This window comes from Sarcophilus harrisii, chromosome 3 (assembly GCF_902635505.1).
Source record: "Sarcophilus harrisii chromosome 3, mSarHar1.11, whole genome shotgun sequence".
NCBI classification, from domain to species: Eukaryota; Metazoa; Chordata; class Mammalia; order Dasyuromorphia; family Dasyuridae; genus Sarcophilus; species Sarcophilus harrisii.
This window is the reverse complement of record NC_045428.1, coordinates 43,591,163-43,615,178: the sequence shown is the minus strand read 5'-3', so window position 1 is coordinate 43,615,178 and position 24,016 is coordinate 43,591,163. Positions and strand designations below refer to the sequence as shown.

At 32.8% G+C, this 24,016-nt stretch overlaps 1 protein-coding gene across 4 annotated transcripts in view; it reads right to left on the bottom strand.

Annotated features, from left to right (window-relative positions):
• Positions 1-24,016, bottom strand: part of LOC100926484 (ceruloplasmin) — a 67,191-nt gene that overhangs the window by 16,607 nt on the left and 26,568 nt on the right. For all 4 annotated transcript variants that reach the window (XM_023500728.2, XM_003766093.4, XM_023500730.2 and 1 more), the window contains exons 10-17: positions 21,102-21,252; positions 19,662-19,874; positions 18,092-18,302; positions 15,168-15,307; positions 13,312-13,440; positions 10,424-10,530; positions 8,136-8,352; positions 7,343-7,482 (exon numbers count right to left, since the gene is read on the bottom strand). In XM_023500728.2, coding sequence (XP_023356496.1) covers positions 7,343-7,482; positions 8,136-8,352; positions 10,424-10,530; positions 13,312-13,440; positions 15,168-15,307; positions 18,092-18,302; positions 19,662-19,874; positions 21,102-21,252 — 1,308 coding nt within the window. The remainder of the gene's footprint in view (positions 1-7,342; positions 7,483-8,135; positions 8,353-10,423; positions 10,531-13,311; positions 13,441-15,167; positions 15,308-18,091; positions 18,303-19,661; positions 19,875-21,101; positions 21,253-24,016) is intronic.

The following is a 24,016-nucleotide window of genomic DNA, read 5'->3' as shown; positions in this document are numbered from 1 at the left end:
AAAAGAGAGAGAGAGTCCCAAATGGCACTGGTATAGATGGGGTCAGAGATGGAAGCAGAGTAGTTGTAGGTATTCAGGAAATGTGAAATGAACATTTTTTTAAAATTAGGTCAAGCCTTGGAAGGGAGAACGGGGTTAAGAATAATAACCACTGAGACACAATCTGGGAGTTTTCATTTTGGAAGCATCTCTTGGAATGGACACCTAAGCCCATTACAGGGCATATTTGGGAAGTGACTGCTGAAATAAATGCAAATGCTTCATTTATTTATTTATTTATTGCAACATGATCTGTTGCCCATTTTGTTCATGCCATAGTGGCAATTACACTCAAAATGTGGAATATACAAGAGGTACCAATAAGTAGAACTATACAAAAAATCCAGTAGATAGATATTTAATGTATATAGATATACACACTAATGTACAGTATGTGTGTGTGTGTATATATATATATATATATGTATAGTGTATCTATATAATATATGTATAGTATACAGAGTATCTATATAGTTATACAAATGTATAGCATATATCTGGTTTAAAATATTCATATTTTTTGTGTATACACATATATATAGTTTCATATATAAAAGAATTATTCCAAAGCAGTTTCAGTTTGACAATATTTGAGCCTAAAATTTTTTTTGTTTTTTTGTTTTTAGGAAAAAGGTACACTTAAAACTGTATTTAGAAGAAATGAATAATTTTATAGGGTGGAAATGTGATTTTTTTCTTATTAAAAAGCAGAACAGGAGAATTTTAGACTACCTTCAGTTTCAAAAAGAATAAAAGTAAGTAGAATTGGACTGTATTTACCCTTGTGTTGCTCACTACTTTTAAACAACTGACCTAAAGACACCAAGCAAGCCCCTATATTAGCATTCCCATATTATAGGTGAATCCCAAGATGCTCCAAGAGAGAGAAAAGCTTTTTTTTTTTTTTTAACTAAGAAGTAATTAGGAAGTAAATGAAATGTGATGTTTTCTGAGGGTTGAAGAAGGAGGAAGGAAGAAGAAGAAGAGGAGAAGGAAGAAGAGGAAGAAGAAGAGGAGGAGGAAGATGAGGAAGAGGAAAAGGAAGAGGAGGAGGAGAGGAAGAAGGAAGTAGTAGCAGCAGATTAATTTAGGTGATTTAAAAGGAAATAGAGAAAAAGTTACAACTTGAGCCCTTCAGGAAATTAGTCTCTATCATACTGTATTTTTTTTCAGTAGTACAATTCCTGTTAACTCTAATTAATATAGTTTTAACAATAGCAGATACCTTAAAGCAAGAAACTATTATACTACAAATCAAAGGATCTTTCTGAGGCAAATCATTGTTAATTTGACAATGAGGCAAATTTTATTATAGATCTTAAAGGATAATAATCTACTTTACTATAAAAAAAAAAGTTAGTAAAAATGGTGTAAAGTCATTAGGAAAGTCTATATCACTTTCTTCAAATGTTAAAGAATTTGTAAAAAGCACTGTTGTTTAATTTACATTTAATTGAAGCAATAGGATTCTCACAATTACATCCCACCAATTGTAGTCTCATCATCACTTTTCAACATGAGTTGTTAATTTATTTTCTAAATTAAAGCATAAGCTAATTGATAATACTGGGCCATGAAATTTGAGATTTTAGCAGTTAATTGCCCTTGTGAAAATTGGGATTTTAAATTGTTAACATTAGTAATTATGCTGCTATACTTGATTTCACTGAATCCAAAATTAAATCAGTGTGATAAGGATTTTCATTCATTTAAAATCATTAGAAAATTAACTCCTCTTCGATGAGAGACAAATTCAAAACTTTTAACTGCTTGATTAGATGCAATTTAATAACCTACAATACTGGAAAATATCACAAACTTTGTAAAAGGAAGAGACAGGAACTAAGACTATTCAGATTCAAGGAAAAAATGCTTACAAGGCTTTTTACACATTTAAGTTCCAGCACCAAAACAAAGTTGCTTTTGTATAAAGCTGTTAAACTATAAGGAAATAGCTTAAAAATGAAGAAAACTGTAGATAGTAATGTCATGAGAGGAAATCTTTAGAGATTTAGGATATTATTGTAACATTACTGAGCTCAGGCCAATCCCTCTGGTCATTGCCACATAAACTCATTTCTGAAGCTGGTGAATGAATGCTTCTCTAGCCTCAACTTCTGAGAAGGAGGTTAATGAAAGTCATTTACTTACTGAAATCTGTGACATTCTATAATAAGGGACTGCAAACTTTCTGAGAAATTATATTTGAGTTTATTTGATTATGAAAACTATGAGATTGTAATCAATCTAATTGACCAAGGAGCCTCCAGGAAATTTGAATAAACTATGCATTTGTAAGTCTTTAAGAATATACAAAAACACACACACCAATGTATGTGTATAATAAATGTGATAGTAGTAAGATCAATTGGTTTTGTGTAATAAAAAACAAACTTGTATTAAATTGTGATGAGAAATTCACTAGAATAAAGATTAAGTCTGTAGACAACTTTGGATAAAAAGAAGTAAGGAAGTTTGTGCAAATTTGGATGAGAGAATAACAATTGGAGAATTAAAGAAAACTGAAATCTGTACTGATAAAATGTAAATGGAGGATTTAAAAGGAAAGAATTTTGAAGTTCTAAAAAAAGGAGATTTTAAAAAGGGGGTTTTATTCTACTGACATTAAAAAAAAAAGATTTGAGGAATTTAAATCTTCTTTCAATCAAGTTACAAAAGAAATTTCTTGAAACTTTGAAGAATTAAGTGAAAGCTTAACAAAAATGTATTAATTGATTAATAGAAAAAAATTGTTTGGTTGTTCTGGTTTAAATAGTTATACTTAAGAACTTTGTAAAAGAAATTTGGTTAAGTGTTTTTTTTTTTCTACCTGAGTTAGAACCAATAAACCTTTTGGTAAGAAGGGATATGACCTTCATTCCTCCCTATTATAGTATGTACTATTAAGGTATAGTTAAGTTAGGAAAATAAAAGGAATTGATTTGGGTGATAAATAAAGAAACAATTATGGATGGATGGGAGTGCCACCACAAAATTTTTTTAACATAATAAAAAAACAGGGAAAATGAGATTTAAACCTTGCCATTATAAATCAAGAATTAATTATGTTGAATTTTTCGTTCTAAAATTAAAATACAATGTGGTCTTTTTACAATGAGATGAAATATTTGCACTTATCTCCCAGGGTTGTTGCAAGAAGCACAAAATTATGAAATGCTTAACCCAGGTTCTCATGCAGAAGATGAGCATCAAAATATTCAGACTTTATAGGAATTTGACTGAAAAAATACTCAGACAATTAAAAGGTGATTTTTAAAAATGATATTGAAAGCTAACAAATAATGCCAAATTCAAATTACAACTGAAAAAAATACAAAACTGAACATATTAAAGTACTGCAGATGGCACAGCTCTGAAACTCTTTAGATTAAGCTTCACAAACCTAGAAAAAAGCCTGGCATGAGATAAGTACTATATAAACTATTGTTGAGTATGATTACTTCATACTGGATAAGGATGTGGCCAGCATAAAAATGCCATGTATTTAAAACTTAACTTCCTCTTTTTATCTGGATTCTGTTAGGAATTGGACTGTTAAAAGAATGTGACAAAAATGTTTGACAGCTGTTAAATATTTAAGGGTTTGTTACATTTTGTTTCAAATTTGAAAATAATAATAATAATGACTTGCTATTGGGAGAAAAGAATAACAAAATCATTTTAAGAAATCCTTGTCTGTGAGGTTCTTTGGAACTTCCTACTCTGGGTCATAAGATTTTACTAGCCCTTCTGACAGCATGTGGTAAAACTCCAACATGTTGTAAATTTGAGGAGCTAGAACCTCTCCCAATAGAAAAAAAATTCAAGTTAACTTCAAATAAAGACAGTTTTATTTAAAATCATTTTAGAAAATCATGAAATTGTATCAGTAATAATTAGTAAATAGTGACGTTACAGGGGGTATATGAGTAAAGATCCAAAATGTAATTATTCTTACATGAAAGATCAATAGAATGTCCTGATATATTTTATGCCATAAGAAAAGTAATAATAAACTAGCCCTAAGCTGCAATTAATGAAATTTTGCTTTTTGACAAAAAGTTTCTTGGGATTTTGATTTGCTTCTATTCTAAGTTTTCATTTAAGATATAAGTATCTGACCTGCATTCAAGAGAGGTGCTCCTACAGTTTGAGAACTGTTACAAGTTTTGGGGCAAATTGAGGGAGTGACCTTGTGAAGGTGAAAGTAGAATTCTCTTGACTAAGTACATTTTCTAACCTACATGTATCCCGAAGAACATTTCTGTGTGACTGGGTATTGACTATGACTCATACCTGAAATCAAACAAAATTCTGGAGCAATATTAATGCTGATCTCTGCCTTTTTGTGGTCCCTCACATAGCAAATTCCATTGATAAAGACAAGTACTTAATAATGCCTGTTTTTTTTCATTGAAATATAAATATGAGAAAAATTCTATTAGTGACTTTTACCTGAATATCATAATATATGAATATTATATACATATAATAACATATAACAAATTAATAATATAATATATGAATATAGTATAGTGTGACTATAGTGAGGAATAATTTTAAATTTCCATTTGAATTACAAGTGATAGAGAAAATGAGGCCTGACAATTGGCAGGATATTTAGTTTATAGTAGGTTGATACTAAAACATCCTTTCATTATATTAATGTAACCAAAATCTCCACCTGAGGGGGGAGGGATGAATTCGAATCAGATTTAGATAAAAATAAAAAATAAAAATGAATGAAGATTAATGTAATTTATAAGAATATATATGGTCAATTTATAAATGGTTAGAGGACATGAACAGGCAGTTTGGGGTGAAAAAAATCAAAATTAAATATATAATATAGTCATATGAAAAAATGCTCTAAATCATTATTGATTAGAGAAATGCAAATCTACCAAGTTGGCTAAAATGATAGAATGGGAAAATGACAAATGTTGGAAGGGATGTGGAAAAATTGTGACAATAATACACGGTTGGTGAAACTGAGAACTGATTCAACCATTTAGGAGATCAATCTAGAATTAGGCCCAAAGAGTTATAAAACTATGTATAACCGTTGACCTAGTAATACTACTATTAAGTCTATTTCCCAAGGTAATCAGGAAAAAGGAAATAAATCTATATGTTCTATAATATTTATGGAAGGGTTTTTTTGCAATGATAAATGATGATAAAGAACTGGAAATTAAGGAAATGCCTCCCATTTGGAAAATGGCTAAACAAATTGTGGTGTATAATTATGGTGGAATACTACTATGCTGTAAGAAATGATAAACAGGTTGATTTTAGAAAAAATATGATGACTTGTATCAAGTAATGAAGAATAAAATGAGTAGAACCAGGAGAACTTTGCATCCAGTTATAGCAATCTTGTTTAAAAAAATAAAAAAAACTGAAGGACCAAGCTATTCTGAATGTTATAAATACTCATATCAACTACAAAGGACCTATGAAGAAAGATACTCCCCTTCTCTAGTAGAAAAAAGAGAGAGAAGGAGGGAGATAGTTAAGAACTTCAAATGTAATGGAAAAACAAATTAAATTAAATTTAAATTTAAAAAATAAATGAAGCACATAATTTTATGTGTGTTTACACCATTGGTTCTCAAGTACAAAACACACTCATGTAATATTCATTGGCTTATTGGTCTGTTTTCTGGTTTTAAGGCTATTTTTTTCCTTTTATGAGTTTTAATTCTGAAATAAAGACTGAAACATATGAAAGACCCAATTTCCATTGCTCCATTACTAATTCAATTTTTTTTTTTTTTTTTTTGCTGAGGCAATTGGGGTTGAGTAACTTGCCCAGGGTCACACAGCTAGGAAGTGTTAAGTGTCTGAGGTCAGACTTCCTAGTTTAATTCTAATGGATGATAAGCAAGCCTGATCATAACATTTTGGTTTGTAGATAGTTATACAATGGATACATGGCTCCATAGAATCAGAGGAGGAAATGTGAAATTGGAAATTAATACCCCATTTTTATTTTGTATCATTTATTAAATAAGAATTGTAGTAACTCACTGGAATCAAGTAATAATGTATTAGGGTAAGATTTCACTGCATAGGCCTTAATATAAGATAGTTTGACTTTTGACTATTAGAGTCTATAAGATACCTTGTCTTCTTTACAAGAGTTTTCCCCATTTTTCTAGGCTATAGCCTGGACTCAGTTTGTCTTACCCTGGAAAGGGAAAGGGGGAGGTTTAAGGAGTATGTTAATAAGATATTCTGCCTGATCACGAGTCTAACACCTGGCTTATGGTATACAGGGTTGCTTTGTAATGGACTTTTAAGAGGCAGTAATGTGTTTTCCCAATTACCATAGATTCTGGTGATCCCCTCTTCTGAGTCACACTCCTTTTACTCCTGTAAACCCACTCTTATCTCTGATATAAATCAATTATAATCTTAATTTAGTTCCCATCACCAAACTTTCTGTTGTCTTTTCCACTGTATGAAAGGCTATTCTGACTGTCAGATGTATCCACTGTTATTGGGGAACTTGGGATTTCACTTTATTAACAATTACAAGCATAAAAAATTGGTCATGCTTGGGATTTTGTGTCTCACTTTCTCTTTTTCACAGATTTTTATTGTGATAATTTTAATTTATGTATATATGTTCTAGCCCCCAGTAGCATCAATCAATCAATACTTATTAAGTACCTACTATATTCCTGGATGCTAGATACTGAAAATACAAATACAAAAATACAGGAAAAACTCTTCCTTCAAGGAAGAGTTTATCATTGAATAAACTTTAGAATAGGGATTATTTTATTCTTCTCTTTGTATTCCCAGAATGTAATAATTTACTTTGCCCACAGTAGATACTTAATAAATGCTTTTGGAATAATAAAAGACTGAATTTTTGGAAAGGTTTCATAAGTGCTTTTCATAGGGGCAAATAGAGTAGAGTACAGTAACTGGCACAAGTGCTCAATTTCCTTCCTTCCTTCCTTCCTTCCTTCCTTCCTTCCTTCCCTCTTTCCTTCCCTCCTTCCTTCCTTCCTTCCTTCCTTCCTTCCTTCCTTCCTTCCTTCCTTCCTTCCTTCCTTCCCTCCTTTCCTCCTTCCTTCCCTCCTTCCTTCCTTCCTTCCTTCCCTCCTTTCCTCCTTCCTTCCCTCCTTCCTTCCTTCCTTCCTTTCTTCTTTCTTTTTTAGTACTCAATGTTCTTATAAAATAACCCTGGTGGTTTGGGGGACTCAAATTGTCACACTTCTTTTTCTGAATCTCTCAAAAGAGCTGGGCTTTTCAGTTGCAGAAAATTTTAAAACAGAAAAATATATACCTTATATTCAAAGCTGTGTCCATGGAAATGTACACTATGCAGGTCAATTTCATTTCCCATGGCCATGAGATACCAGTTGACTTTATCTCCAACACGCATTGTCAGACCATGTAAATTTCCAAACATTAGTCCATTAATTGCTATAAAAAGAATAAAAATGTTAAAAAAAAAACTCTTTCATTTTGTTTCTAACATCAGAAAGTATTTTAGATATTTCACTGAAAATATAGATGCTGAATAAATGTATGGAAATTTCAAAGTCATGAAGTCTGTACATAGCAAGTGCTTAATAAATTAATTCAATCAGTTCAAAAGAAGGCAATTGATATTTTTAAGAAGTAATAAAACAGGCAAAGTCAGCAGTTAGGAGGTAAACACTATTCTAAAATTTGTGAAAAGTGCATTAGAATCTTTTTTTTTTTTCATTTTTCTTTGTTTTGGATGGGTTCAAGGAAATTATTCTAAACATGAGAGATATAAAAATAATAAATGTTTTATAAGCAATTGAGTCAATTCTTCTCATTTTACAGATGAGGAAACTGATATAAAAAGCAGTTAAATGATATGCCAAGAGTTACACAGTAAGTGTCTGAGGCAGGATTTGATGCAGGTATTTCTGATTCCAAAGCCAGTATTCTAATGGAATTCCAATTAATGCAAAAAGATAAAGGTGGATGAGGCCATGTAGAGAATTACATACAAATTACAATTCAGAGGCCTCAAGCTGATCACGTAAGAAAAAAAATCAAAAGAGAAAAATATATACATTTAAAAAATAATATAGTAATACTACCATGCATTTTGTTGCTTTCTATAAAATCTTCATCTTCCTTGTTTACTTTTTCTGGTGCAGCAGAGTAAGTTTGGATATTTTCATCTAAATACCAAGATTCATTTTCATCAAAAACTAAAAATAGAAGAGAAAACTGGAGTTTCTTTATGGCTCCATATACAGGTCTAAAAGGTCTGCGGCAAATAATCAGAGGACCAATTAATCCACTGTAAAGATCCTGAAAAATAGATCAAGGGAAAAATAGATCAAGTGATTTTCAATCATTTACCAGTAAACATTTTGTTAAACATTTATTATATGACAAGCACTAAAGATGTAAATATGATAATAAAAAGAATCTCTTTTCTCAAGGAGCTGACATCCTTACTGGGAAATAACATGTAAATAATTGTGTGCATACAAGATACATACAAAGTAAATCCAGAGACTTTATTATTGTAGTATAACTACAAATTTCAAAATACTTTACCTTATCAGTAACAATTACTTTAGTAATTAACCTTTGATAGTGATGGATAACTTGTAATTGAACCTTAATCTGTAATGGGAAAATTGATAGATGAATGAGAGGCAGCATAGTATATTCGATAGGGTGCCAGTTCTTTATTTAAGAAGATACTATGTGACCCTGGACAGTAATAATGGCCAGCATTTATATATTGCTAGATCTTCAAACAATTATAAATGGTCAGGAGATCACTAAATATGAATTTGATTTAGGTGACCAAAAAAATCTGAATTTGCAAAGTTTGTAAGCTCATAAGCAGCTGTTTGAAAAAGATCTAACTTTCCTGAATTCCTGTACCATTGTTGTGGCTGATAATTCACATTTACTCACAAGGATACTATTAAAAGATGCTTTTTGGAGGGTTATGTATACAAACTAAGGATGTACCTTTTTTGTTGTTCTAAAGTATTTTTATGACTATAGGAATTATATTTGCTTCTTTCACTAATTTATGACATAGAAACTTGTCACCAAAAGTCTAATAAAAACCATAATTAAGTTTCAAGACCCTGCCATTTCCCTCCTCCCACCCCCCAAGGTGTCTAGTTTTGGATACCAACTCATCTGATCTCTTGTGATGGTCATATCATCAAATACTATTTATTAGTAAGTCAGCTAACTGTGGTCCCTTATCATTGTTCAAAGCTTTATTAATGGAAAGAAAAACTGAGATAAGTGAGTAACCATCACTCGGGATATTCCCTTTAGCTAATTTTAACTATATAATGTATCTTGAGCAAGCTTATGATTGCTATTGTTAAAAATTTTATGGATGCCTTTTTTTGTTAAAAAAAAAACTAGAATTATTTCTGGGTATATTATTCACACTGTTTCTCAAACTTCTCTTTCAAATATGTATATAACACTTCACTCAAAATCTGACTTCTCTCTCAAAAAGGGCAGGAGGAGAGCATCTTCATTTCTCTTCTATTGCCTCTTAATTATTATAATTATTTAGTTTTTCACTCCATTTTTAGCAATTATTTCATTGCTAAAGTCATTTTGTATCTCTAGTGCTTCGCACACTACACAGTAAATACTTAATAAATGGCTGTTGACTCAACCTGTCGTTTTTTTTGTTTGTTTGTTTTTCTTACTTCACACTCTTATTTCTTCCAATCCTCTCATGTTTCTCTGAATTTTTCCTCTTTGTACTTTTTTACAACAAAATATTATTCCATATATTCATACATTACAGATTGATGGGAACCCAACTAATTTTTCCAGTTTGTTGGTGTCCAGTCCTTGGCTTCCTTTGGGGCATGTTCCCAGCAGTGGGATGACTGGGTCAAAGGACTGTGATTGTTATTTATATAATACAACAGAATAATCTTTGACCTTGAAATATTTCACTGAAAGGCAGTGATTGTTTGCATTTGCTACAATACTGGTCCTGTAGTGTATCCTTGAGATTGTTTATCTAAAGTAGAAGTTGCTAATACATAGTTTCCTTTTGTTGCCTCCCTTTTTGACTTGATGCTTCTTCTGAAACTTACCTTAAAATGTAGTTTTATGTATTTTATACCAGCTTAAAAAGACAATGGAAATATTTGATTCGTTTTGCTTTTCTTATTCGTGTTGCCAATATGAGGGATCACTATGTGCTTAACTGTTCCTTTAATAAAATATCAAAGCAAAATGAATTGACAAGCAGGCTGTGTTTCTGGGAAGTTAGCTTAGACCTGGGGCATGGAAAAAAGCTGATCTCTTTTTCCTTCAATTGTATATCTATTTTAAGAAGATGTCAGGAAAGCAGAAATAGGATACAGATGAAACGTACCTTAACTTGATCTACAGTTGAATAGTAAGCCCAGGGAATACAAGGAGAATCTTCTATTCCAGCACCAGATCTTTGGGGGATTTCCCAAGTATAAGTCTGCGTTTGACCTGAGTTAATTGAATGAATAAGTATAAAGTTAGACTGGTTTCATTTAGTCAATTTTATGAGCCTAGAAGCATTTTTTTAATACAATGCTTTCATAAATCAGTGACTTCTGTAAAAAAAACATTAAAAAATATTTGTTAATGTATGATTGTTTAACTCTCCCTGCTCAAGATAACAACTAAAAATTTCCTAGTACATCCCAAATGGAATATAAATCACACTGTATTTAATTTTATCCACTATTCTCTTTGGGACAATTAGTTTACAAGCTGATAGAATACTTGACTTAGAATCAGGAAAAACTGAATTTAAATGTGACTTCAGACATTTACTAGTTGTGTGACACTGGGCAAATAGTCTTAGTCTGTTTACTTCAGTTTCCTCATCTGTAAAATGATCTGGAGAAGGAAATGGCCAACCACTCCAATATCTCTGCCAAGAAAATCCCGAATGAGGTCACAAAGTCAAATGTGATTGAAATGAATGAATAATATAACTATACCCTTAATATTTGGAATGAACTGATTATTATGCCTACATTGTCCTATGAAGTCAGGAAGATGGCAGCCCCATTTCCTCTGATTTGCAAAGAAATATTAGAATAGATCTTCTCTTAACTTGGATAATAACACTATGTACTTATATAGCCCTTTACAGATGACACAGCCCTTTTCGCACAATAAGTCTTATGAGATAAATAAGGGAATTATAATTCCCATTTGAGAGATGGGGAAATTAAGGCACCAGATGATTTGCTTCCGATCACACAAGATTCTTGGATTCTCCTCCCTCCCATCCCCAGTCTTACTTCTTGACTTGGACACTAACCTACTTTTCTGTGGCCTCTCATACTGACATTGGAGTATTTTATGTGCTATTTTCCTCACAGCAACATTGTGAGTTAAAGAATGCAATTACCATTCCCTCTTTGATTTAATCTCCATCATGTGACTTTGCTTAGGTCAACACTGTGATGGGCTTTAGTTTGCTCAGCTATAAAGCGAAGGCTTTGGACCAAACAGCTGTTGAAGTCCCTCTTTGTTCTAGAGCTCTGAACTTGTGAACTTCCCTTTTCTGATCTTCCATTTCCTGAGCTATAAAATAAGAAGGGTTGGACTTAGATGACCTTTTCAGTGTACTATTACAGACCTAAATCTACCATCCTTTGGTCCTACTAGTTCCATTAGAGCTGGAAAGGTTGTTCAGACACAAAGTAGTTTAGCAGAAGTTTCCTTTTTTTCCCTTCCTTTCCTTCCTTCAAGTGTATTTTTCCTTTTCCTGACTAGTATTCTTTTCTTCTTCTCTCACTTCCTAATTTTTATCAGCTCTCCAAAAGCTTCCTGCTCCACCAGAAATAATCAACCATCCTTCTTCCTTCCCAATGAACTTCAATTCTGCTTTCCACTACCATGTTTTCTTCATTTGTGAGCTCTGCCTCATTTCTTAGTTTCGCTTTTATCACATCTCAGCTCAAAACCCACATGTTGCAGGAGAACTTTCCTTGTGGCTCAGCTGCTAGTGCCCTCCTCTTGGAGATTACCTTCCAGGTACTTTCTCTATACACAATATGAATATATGTAATCAGTAATAGCATATTATGTAAAATATTAACTCCCAGAGGCAGAAGTTGATTTTTTGCCTTTCTTTATATCCCCAGTGCTTAGCATAGTGCCTCTCATAAACACTAAATGGTTGTTGACTGACTGATCTCTATAGTTAACCCTTTGGACGCCCATATCTCATGCCTTCTATAAATACTATATTTAAATGTTAGATCTCCTTACTAACTTATTCTTGCCTATTCATTCTACCCAGCAGTCCAGCCCATGTTCCATAGAGTCTTTAATCCTTTAGGAGTCAGATTCTCATTTCACCCCTTCAGCTCCTCACTGAGAGAGATCTAAATTATATGACCTATTCTACTGCTCTCTTTTATGAAAATTCTACTCCTAATATATTTTCATCATTGAGATAGAAGATGAGAGATAGAACTTAATTTCCCATGCTACAACCCTTCTTTTTCTCATCATTTGTAGCCTATACTAAACTTTCAAGTCATTGCTTCCATTGTTTTCTCTTACTAAGACTCACTGTCTTAGTATCCAAGGCTATTGCGGAACCTTCCTGAATAAAGAATTCAGGGATGACTGTCTACCAGAATTTTATTATAAAATATAAACTCTTCTAGGTGGTACAGTGGGTACAGTACCAGCCCTGAAGTCATGAGGACCTGAGTTCAAATTGGCCTCAGACATTTAACACTTCCTATCTGTGTGACCCTGGGCAAGTCACTTAACCCCAATTGCCTCAGCAAAAAAAAAAAAAAAAAACTCTCTCTCTCTCTCTCTCTCTCTCTCTCTCTCTCTCTCTCTCTCTATATATATATATATATATATATAATATGAAATGAAACAATCTCTACACATACACATACATATACTCTTTAAGAGTAGAGATTGTTTCATTTTGTACTGTCTTGTACAGTACCTAGCACAATAGATGCTAATTGTAATGATAATCACCATTTCACTAATTCTGTAATCTGTATTCATTAAAGATATGATCCTGGTTCCTCTTTTCTGAAAGACCTACCATCATCCAAACAACAATTTCCCTCAAGTTTCTTTTAGAAAGGAAGCTCAAAGAAACTTCTTATATTATTATATCATAATTTAAAATATATTATTTATATATTATATTTTGTATATAATACTTTCACTATTCATTTCATTACATTATAATTTCATATTTATATTATAAAATGAATTTCCCCCAAATGATACCTGGTTGTGTTGGAACTACCACAGAATTAGGAGTTTTCACCCCATGGGCATGTATCGAATAAGGTCTCGATGCCATGTTTTTAAAGACAATTATAACTTTGCCACCAACATATCCCATAAGTTGTGGACCTAATAGGAGTAAAAAGGAAAAAAAAATCATTGAGGAAATTAAATGACACAGACTACATTGAAAAAGGCATGATGGCAAAGTATCATACATCTTTTTTGATGTGCAGAGTATGAATTCTTCTCCTCAGGAAAATTTAGAAGATAAACCCAAATAAAACTTGCCAGAAAATGGCTTTCTCCAAAGATGGAGATTCTAATTGACTTCTAATGCAAAGTTTTGGAAGACCTTCTCAAGACCTCATGGGCATCTGCAGGTATATGATCTGATCATGGATCATTTCCCTGTTGATTCATATCAGAAATCTCCACCTCAGATTAGAAGCCTCCCAAGAATCACTTTCCAACCCCATTCTCTCCTCTTTACTCTAAGTCTATGTTCCCAGAACTTCAATGAGGAGACAACAGAATTAAGTGCAAGATGCCAGAATTCTCTTTCCTTTCTTGATCTCTTCTCTCCTGGGAGAAATCTAGATGGTACCTTTATCCCTTTTTTGCTTAAAGCTTTAGTTTATTTTTAAAAAGAAAGTCAAGGATAGTTAAGTCCACAGGAAAATCCAACAAGCAGGAAAGAGGTAATGGCTATTACAGTAATAGATATTGCTGCCCTTCATGGTCAACCCCTCCCCTCCACTGATCATTTCAAGATATCCCACAGAATTGGATTCTTCCTGTGTTTACAGAGTCTCTCCAGCAATCACCAAAAATCTAGAGATAACTTTTCACTGCTTGCTATAGTGATATACATCTTGTCTCACCTTTCTATATTAAATTAATGTCCTAGTTATCCATACACACATTTTCTTCTTGACCACCTGTATATTTCTTTTGAGAGTCAGCTTTGGGTCCTTGAAAAATAGTTAGTAAATAATTAGATACTTCAAGTGTTTCAAGAGATTTTTTTTTTAATGGAGGGAGAGTCATTGAGTCTGGAGGGTGAGAATAAAAGCATCTGGGTAGTACTTTTACATTTGAAAAACACTTTATCTTTGTTTTCTTGTTTGATTCTCATAACAACACTGTAAAATAGAGCTTCTGTTATTATCTCTACCTTAAAGAGAAGGAAACTAAGTTCAAGTGACTTGTTCTCAGATCTATAAGTCTGGATGTGAGAAATTGTAATAGTGTAATGATAAATGATAAATGAGGTAGCTGTATTGCTCAGGAGTTACAATACTGAACCTGGAGTTAGAAAAATATTCATTCAAATCCAGCCTCAGATACTTAGTAGTTGTGTAACTCTGGGCAAGTCTCTTAATCCTATTTGTCTTAATCCAGTGGAGAAGAAAATGGCAAACCACTTCAGGTTTGTTTGTTTGTTTGTTTGTTTGTTTTGCCAAGAAAACTCCAGGGAAAATATTGGTGTGCTATAAAGGGTCACAAAGAATCAGACTTGAGTAAACACCACCAATGATAAATACAATATTTCTGAAGGCTGTCTGAGGCAGCATTTTATTATACTTAAGGACTTTTTTTTGTTGCTGCTTTTGGATTAGTTTATTTTTTTAAAGCAAAGTATATGAACGCAGTTGTAAATTTTTAAAGAAAACTTTAATAATTAATTTTTGATATGTAGGTCCAGAAATAACTCAAAATGCACATATCTTAACTATTTCTATGAGATAATAAATAATGAAGGACATTCTAATTCTTAGAATTAGTTATGGGCCCATTTTAAAAATTAAAATTCATGATTTAGATTCTCAGAATCAGTTATCATGGTACAGTACCTAGAATTCCCAAATGTTCCTCATCTTCTTTTCTCTCTCTTGGAGTACTAAATGTATTATCAGTGTATTGACGATATACAGCCTTCTTGTATTTGGAACCTATGAAGAATTCTTCTTTATCTAAAAACACATTGGAAACACTAAAAAAAAGAAAGAAAAATTTAGGATTTGCTACCACAACAGAAGGGAAACTTTAAATTGTACAAGATTGGGCAAAGAATAAAGGGATTATATCTTATTTAAATTTTGTATTTCCCTCAAAAGCACAGATTAGGTACTTGATTAGTATTTGTCAACCAAATACTGACTAGCAGCATAATCCTATCCTAGAAAGGCAAGAGTAACCCCTTTAAAAGTAATATGGTAGTTGAGAGAATGGCTTAACCAGTCATCGAGATATTTCACACATGAAAGAATCTGCAACTTTTTACATTTTCTGCATAACTCTGAGAATACCATTCAAGTGTTTTACGAAAGTCTCTGACAACTCTGAATTTTCTTCCCAATGAAAGATTTTTTGCCTTAGCCTTTGTCTATTGTTTGGCTTTTGTTTCCCAAGCATTCCTTGATTCATTCATTCTTTTAAAGTTAATAATAATGCAGCACTTCCACCATCAAGGAACTTAGGATCAAAAAGAAGAGAAGCATATATACAAATAAATAAAGTATGAAGTAGAATTTGATAAGCAAATAAGGAGAGTGTGAATGAGAACACATGAGGGAGAAATTCCTTCCTTTGGAGGGGAATACTTGTACATGTTGTTTCTCTTGCCTAAAATAGCTTTCCATCCTTATTCTGTCAAATTATAACAAAAAGCTTGTTTTAAGGCTCAAATGATATGATTTTTGAGAATTTGCTTTATGGGATATAAGGAATCGTTAATATATCACACAAAGATAATCTATCACTATTAGAATAGAGCATTTCAATTGCTGATGACTGTACACCCTAAGTATTTATTAGCACTCATTTCATTTATATATAGTTAGTTGTCTATATTTATATGGTTACTTCTGTTAGATTGAAAATTTCTTAAGGAAGAGCCTTGTCTTGGATACCTCTCTATAGCCTATACAAGGAGAGACAGTTAAGATACTATAAGGTTCAAGTGAGTCAATTGCTGCAAAAAAATTTTTGTCAACTTGAAACTTTAAATGACTTAGTTATTTCTACTTCATATTTTGGGACTTTTTCCTATATCTTAGTTATGAATGTTTCTTATCATTCCAAAAACTTTTTAAATGATGAAAGAAATGATGAGTACATATAAGGATGGGATGGACCAAATGAAGCAAACACTTAATTCACGTACCAGATGACAACTCAAGATCCAAAATAGACCCTGACAGGCTAGAGCACAAGACTGAATCTAATAAGAAGAAATTCAATAGGGATAAATGTAAAGTATTGTAATTAGATACCAAAAAAAAAAAAAAATCAAATCCACAAGTATAAGATGAGGGCAAGGTGTCATGGTTAGATAGGAATTTGTCTGATAAAGACCTAGGGGTTTTAATGGACCCAGAGTTCAATGTAAATTAGCAAGCAATAACAATAACAACAATAGCAACAACTAATGTGATCCTGGGCTGTATTAAGAGAGATTCTTAGATTTTAAGATTTGTAAGATGAAGAGAGTTATATTAACAGATTCCAGGAGTTGAGAAGTGATAATTTTGCCCTAGATGTCACTGTCAGATTTTATATGGAAGATTGGGTTTAAGAAGAACATTTATAAGCTGGACAGTGTCCAGAAAAGGGCAACTAGGATAACATAGACTTAAGCCCATGTCACATGACAATTGATTGAAAGAAGTAGAGATATTTTGTCTAGAAAAGAGAATACTAAGGGCCAAACATGATAGCTTTTGTAAAGTATTTGATGGGCTGTCACGTGGAAGATCAAATGTTTTATATTTGACTCCAGAGGGCTGAACTAGTGACAGTGGGTAGAAGATGAAAAAAAGGCAAACATAAGCTTGCTATCAGAGTGGAAAAAAAAAAACTTCTTTTTCTTTTCTTTCTTTCTATTTTTTTCCTGAGGCAGTTGGTATTAAGTGACTTGCCCAGGGTCACGCAGCTAGGAAGTGTTAAGTGCCTGAGACTAGATTTGAACTCAGGTTCTCCTGAATTCAGGGCTGGTGCTCAATCCACTGTGCCACCTAGCTGCCCCCAAAAACTTCTTAAGTATTAGAATTTTGCAAAAAAGTAGAATGGGTTACCTCAATAGATGGTGGGAAATTGTATCCCCATCTGGGATAGTTTCAATCAGAGGTTGCATAGCCTCTTGTTAGTTATGTTAAAGTTGAGTTTGCTTTGTAGTATGCTTAGACTAAGGAACATTGAGGTACTTTTACAACTCATATTCTGTGTCTAGTAGAGTGCTTTGTATAAGTGTGAAATGTTTAGCTATTGAAAAAAAAACTTGAGAAAAAATAGGAAAAGTATTTTGTTCATTAAAAAAATAAACAATGTGAGGTCATTTAGTTTCTGAAGGAAAGAGAATGGAGTGGTATTGGTATGGAGAAAGGAATAACTTTTAGTTCTCAAGAGGGTAGGTACTAAAGTGTTTTTGACTAAAATTAGAATTAAATGAGAGGTCTGGAAGGTGGAATGTGGGGGAAATGAATGTGGGGAAACCCATGCTTTTGATAACAGATTTGGCTGAAGGCGAGATTATTGGGCCAAAACAAATGGGAACTTGGTTGAGGCACAAGATTTCCGAGTATATAAAATGGAAATCTGCCTGATAGAAACTAAGAAAAGACAAAGACCTAAAGTACAAGAGCAAGCAAGTTAATCGAAATTTAAACCAATTAGAAAAACAATGCTGTACTTCCTTAAAATATTCTCTCCCAAGCAGCTAAAAGAATAATAATTCTACTCCATGAGAGATCAAATTAATTAGGAGATGCCAAATTACTTTTGCTGTTCTTGTAAATTATGCAGTTTTTCTTCCCAGTGCCTGCTTGGGGAATAATCCCATTCCACTTCCTTAGCAGCAATGTAGTAGACTTTCTGGTGTAGATATAGTGTTGTGTCAGATATAGACTTCTCACACTCTTTCACTAGATATTTCTGTTTCATGCCTCCTGTGTAGTGATCTGTTGTTAGGCATACAACATCAAAAAGTCCTGGGGAGGAAAACAACAACAACACCAATAATAATGTCACATGGTGAAACCCATATAACAAGCATCATAGGATAAAAAATGTGTGGCTTATTATCATACCTAATCAATGTCATGCTTTTAATTTTTGCTTAAATTCTCTTTTGTCCATTAATAGTTGGGATGGTAGAGGTGTTTCTTTGGAGTGAAGGTAAAGGCACTCATCGAATGAATACCCTGGATCCTGTACTGTAAGGAATGCCCTATATTTTGGAAAATTTTGACTTTGGAGTTCTGATGGGAGTCTCAATCAATCAATTAATAGACAGATATTCATGAAATAAATAACCTACTGATGTGTCAGGATTTGTCCTAAACTCTAGGGATACAAAGTCAAAAATGAGCCCTCAAGGAGCTTACTTCCTAATAAAGATAAAAATATTTCAAATATATACAAGATAGTTGGAGAGAAATGACATAAATAGCTTGGGGGAAACAGGAAAGATTTTTTTTATAGCAGATGTTACTTGATCCAAATCTAAAGGAAACTAGTGGAGGTAAGAAGGAAAAACATTCCAGGGATATGAGCCAGTCAATACAAAGACAAGAAGGTGAGAGATGGAGCACTGTGCATACAAACACCAGATAGTAAAAGGTAGAAAAGGTGTTCAGAGTCTTAACTATCAGAAAATGTATACTTGGTCCTAGAGGTAATATTTGTCTTGTATCCACCTTCTAATATCCTGGAAGAGTCTGAAAGGGGATGGAAGGATGAGGTTGTTATTTCAAAAAAAGTGTCACAAACACTACCATTGCAATAGGTACCACACATAGTTATCATTGATCCATCCCCCAGATGCATCCACTTTCAGTGTCCAGGGACAGGTTAAAATATAGGGTAGGATTTTTAAAATTTTATTTTAGGAAGCATGGGAGACCCAAAGCAAGGGAGTCATACTGAGGTAGTTCCACTTTTTCTATAACCACTGAGAGGCTTCTGGGGAGAAGATACTCACCACTCAATGTTTTTGGGCAAAGCTAGGCAAACCAAGCTTGGGGGAATTCAAATGAAATATATATATATATATATGTGTGTGTGTGTGTGTGTGTGTGTGTGTGTGTATATATATATATATATATATATATATATGTATGTAGTAAACGATCATACCCTTCCACCTATAATGTCAAGCTGAGCATTTTGGTGACAGTGTATTTAATAATTGACAATAATTAAGCTATAAAGAGCCAATAATAGAATATAATCCTTTTAATCTCCTACTTAGGAGCAGTATATATCTATATCTATATATATAGATATAGATATAGATATAGATATAGATATAGATAGATAGAAGGGAAACAATCAGTCTGACTACTCACCTGCAGAGTCAGGTGTCATAAGGAGTGTAAGAGATGTTTGAGGGAAAAGGTTAGCTGTGTCCTTCTGTTCTCCCCTAGAGAGGAATGTGTTTCCTGCAAAGTATATCCCATGTATATCAGCCTCATTTCCAGCACTGAATAAGTGCCATGAAACAGTATCTCCTAGGCACATTTCAAGTCCAGGCTGATTCCAGTACATGAATCCATTTATGGCTGCAAAAATATTATAAGAATGAAAAGTTTGTCCCAAACCGTTCAACAGAAGTTTACTTGTTATGTGTGTTACTTTAACATTCCAGAATGTGTGCTAATTAAAGGAAACTCCCTCTTCTTCATTTCTACAATGGGAGGAGTATTTTTAGGGAAAGGATCACAGATGATGGTCCCATCTGTATACTTCTCAGATAGTCCCAGGAGCTGGATGTAAGGGCAGAGCATCCTGAAGGACTTGTATATACATAGAGCTGAGGAACACTTCAGTGACATTCTGCTAGAGTGTTCTCTAGTTATTCAATTCTCACTTTTTCCTATTTCTCCTAATGTTTATCACTTCTGAATATAGGCTATTAGAAAATTTCATTACTTTCTTAGACTATCCAGAAATACCTCCATAGAATTTAGGGTCGGAAAAAAGCTAATAGATAATTTAGTCCAGTTGCTTCCATGCACAAGAGAAAACAAAAGTTAGATAAATTTTTTATTTCAAAAAAGTGTCACAAACACTACCACTGCAGTAGGTTCCACACCCATCCCCCAGATGCATCCACTTTCAGTGTCCAGGGACAGGTTAAAATATGAGGAAGAGTCTCAAAGCCTTCAATTCCAAATTGAGCATTGTAGTAAACGATCATACCTTTCCACCTATAAGGTCAAGCTGAGCATTTTGGAAACCTTGTATTTAATAATATCATTAAGGTATAAAGAGCCAATAATAGAATATAACCCTTTTAATGTCCCACTTAGGAACATTATTAAAATATAACCATTTCCTTCTCTTCCTCCATATAACATTTGTTCTCATAACACCCAACAAGGGGCAATCTCTTCTGAACTGTCATCTCATTGAGAATATGATCTATTCCTTTTTACATGTTCCAATTTTTAGTATTCTGAATCTCAATTTTCTAGACTTGGAAAATGATACCTCATACTTATTTCAAATAGTTATTATGAGGATCGAATGGAATAATGCATATTACTACATGACACTTTGCTGATTTAAATGTCAGCTATTATTATTATTAAATACTAAATTGAATATCTCTCAGGCTGTTATTTTAAATCAATAAAATTTTATTTTGAATTAAACTAATAGGAAAAACTAATAATAGAAAACCATCCTATATCTATATCTATATCTATCTATCTATCTATCTATATATATATATATATGTATTCTGTATTGGTATACAATGGGCCTCTTATTAATTCATCACTTACAATGCATTTTATTGGATTCTTGAAAATCAGCATCTTCTTTATCCACTTGGTGAGGTTCTTTTGTAAACATTTGGATATTTTCATCCAAGAACAGACTTTCATTTTCATCAAATACTAGGGGGAACAAATAGAACTCTTTGTCCATACCTATCTGTGGAAAAAAGATCAAGAGAAAACAACAAATGAAGCCCGAGTAGATGCCCTCAGATAATTACATTCTTGTGGAGTATGAGTATATCTTTTTTCAGAGTGTCTTTCAGAGTTTCAGAGCTTTTTGCAAACTGATGCTTAAGAACAATGGAGAGGCCCTATTAGCTACTAAAGCAGAAGTTCTTAACCTGGGATCCACAGATTCCAGAGGGGTTCAAGGATAGATTTCAGTGTTCTATGAACTTAGATGAGAAAAAAATTATGTCTTTAATTTCTTTTGGGGGAGTAATTTAGTCATTTTATTAAAAAGACCAAAAGATTATTAAATAAAAAAGATGGTCTTTTGGTCACTCTTTTAGACCAAATTCAATCAGTATGATTGATGATTAATTTCACTAACTTTTAACTTCAATTTGTATATCATTCAATTATGAATATAACCAACAGACATCATTTTGAGATGGGGACTATAGGCTTTATCAGGTTGTCAAAACGTTAAGAACTCCACATACTGGAATTTCTTATTCAGAGCCAATTGTAAGTATGAGACCTAGTCCATATTAGTCCATGCTATCTCTTTTCTTGAATTTTTCATAATGATTTTATAGTTGTTTTACAATTTGCATAATAATTATTTGAACCAACATGTTTCCTATTCTACTCTTTTGCAGCCTCTTTGAGAAGTGAGAAGGGAGACTGGAAAAAATGCAGAGTGGAGTCCAAAGGGTTGCCTTCAAATTCCTCCTTTGGGATCATTGTACACAGTAACAGTGACATTGTGCAATGATCCACCATGATTGGTTCAGCCCTGCTCAGCAATACAATGACAGTTCCAAAGGACTCTTGATACAAAATGCTATCCACTTCCAGAACAAGAACTGATGGACTCTGAATACAGAATGAGGCATACTATTGCCCCTGTTTTTTGTAGATTTTTTTCTTTGCAAACTGTTTCTTCTTTATCAACATGGTTAATATTAAAATAGGTTTTGAATGATTGTACATATATACTCAATATCAAATTGCTTACCATCTTAGGGAGAGGGGAGGGAAGGGAGAGAAGGAGAAAGTTTGGAACTTGAAATTTTATAAAAAATGAATACTAAAAATCGTATTTACATGTAGTTGGAAAATATTATTAAATACTATCAAAATGAAAAAAATGCTATTAAAATATTATTAAAAATCAAAATTACTCCTTTGTTGCTTACCACTTGGGTAGCATCTACAATTTTAGGACTTTGGAGAAATCCCTTTATTTCCCTAGATTTCCATTTCACATTTGGCAAAAATAAGGAGATTGGACTTAATGGTCTCTAAAATCTTCTAGCTCTAAATCTATGAACTTATGAATCTATGAACTTATGTAAAGGATACAAGAGCAAACATTTCTTAACCCCTAATATGTGAAATCAGAAGACCTAAATCTGAAATTGGAAGAGACCTCAGAAGTCAGCACCATCATTCTATAGACAAGCAAAGTAAAAGAGATTATATGACTTGCTCAAAGTCATGGAGGGAGGGAATCAGTCCTTAGCCCTAAGGCCTATGACCCATTTCTTTGTGCACTTGTCAAAGGGCTTTGCAGAACCTTAAAATGCTATATAGATATGAGAAATTTTAAAAAAATTTTGTTTCAACTGAGGTCCTGCTATTTACTGAATTAAGTTTGACATATCAACAAGACTGTCTCTGATTTCTCTAGACAAAAGGAAACTTATAGATAAATATGCTGATATTAATGCACCTATCATTCAGTAAGCATTATTAAATGCTTATTATTCAGTACTTTAGCTGGGGTTGATGTGACAAATACAAAAAAAAAAGGTGTCCCTGCCCTCAAGGAGTTGATATTCTAACAAAAGAGACAACTGCAAATGAGCATATTTAGAATAGCAATGCAAATATTTAGAAAACAAAGGAAAGGTAATATTGAGTTGAGGGAGAAGACAAGGCACTGTGATAATATTTATGGAGCACGGGAAGAGACTATGGTAAATGTATGATAAAATGTGAGAGCAGAGAAGAGAAATATAGACCTTGAAATTTTGTATTTTTCAAATTAAGAGGCAAAAATAATGATGGAGTGAGGATTCAAAGAAATTAGGGAACACAGCCCTCATACCTTTAGGGACTTTCTTTCCCTAATTTAGAAAGGCTATTTTTTTTAATATTGGGGAGGGTTGCACTTTATTTCTAACTTCTCACTGGTAGACACATAGTCTTTTCTTTTCTTGCTAGCAAAATGTAGCTATTTGGCCATTAATGAAGAAAAGAAAGTTAATCAACATTTCCATGGTTATTTTTTCTAACTACAATGAAATTATTTGAAAATAAAATCACTGATTCGGAAACTTAGGTTGTCAAGTCCAAAATGAATATCATTTTCATATTTGGATAATATTTTTGTTTCTGCAATATAATATGAGATATGAGTTGTATTGAGTCATAATTTAATCTAATTTAATTGTATGACATAAATAATTCAGGTTTCATGGACAACTTTATTGCCAACCTATCTTGGAATAAGAGTACTTAAATGAAGAAAATTATAGAATCAAAGGTCTATAGTTAAAAGGGATTTCAGAGATTATGTAGTCTAGATGCCTTCATTTTACAGAAGGGGCAACTGAGACTCAGAGAAATAATATGAGAAAAGTTAAATAGACTTTCAAAACTTCAACTTGATTTTTTTTAGTTCTTATACATTCCTCATCAATGTAGATGACAACTTCTGTCACTGCCCCACCTTGATAGACAGTCTT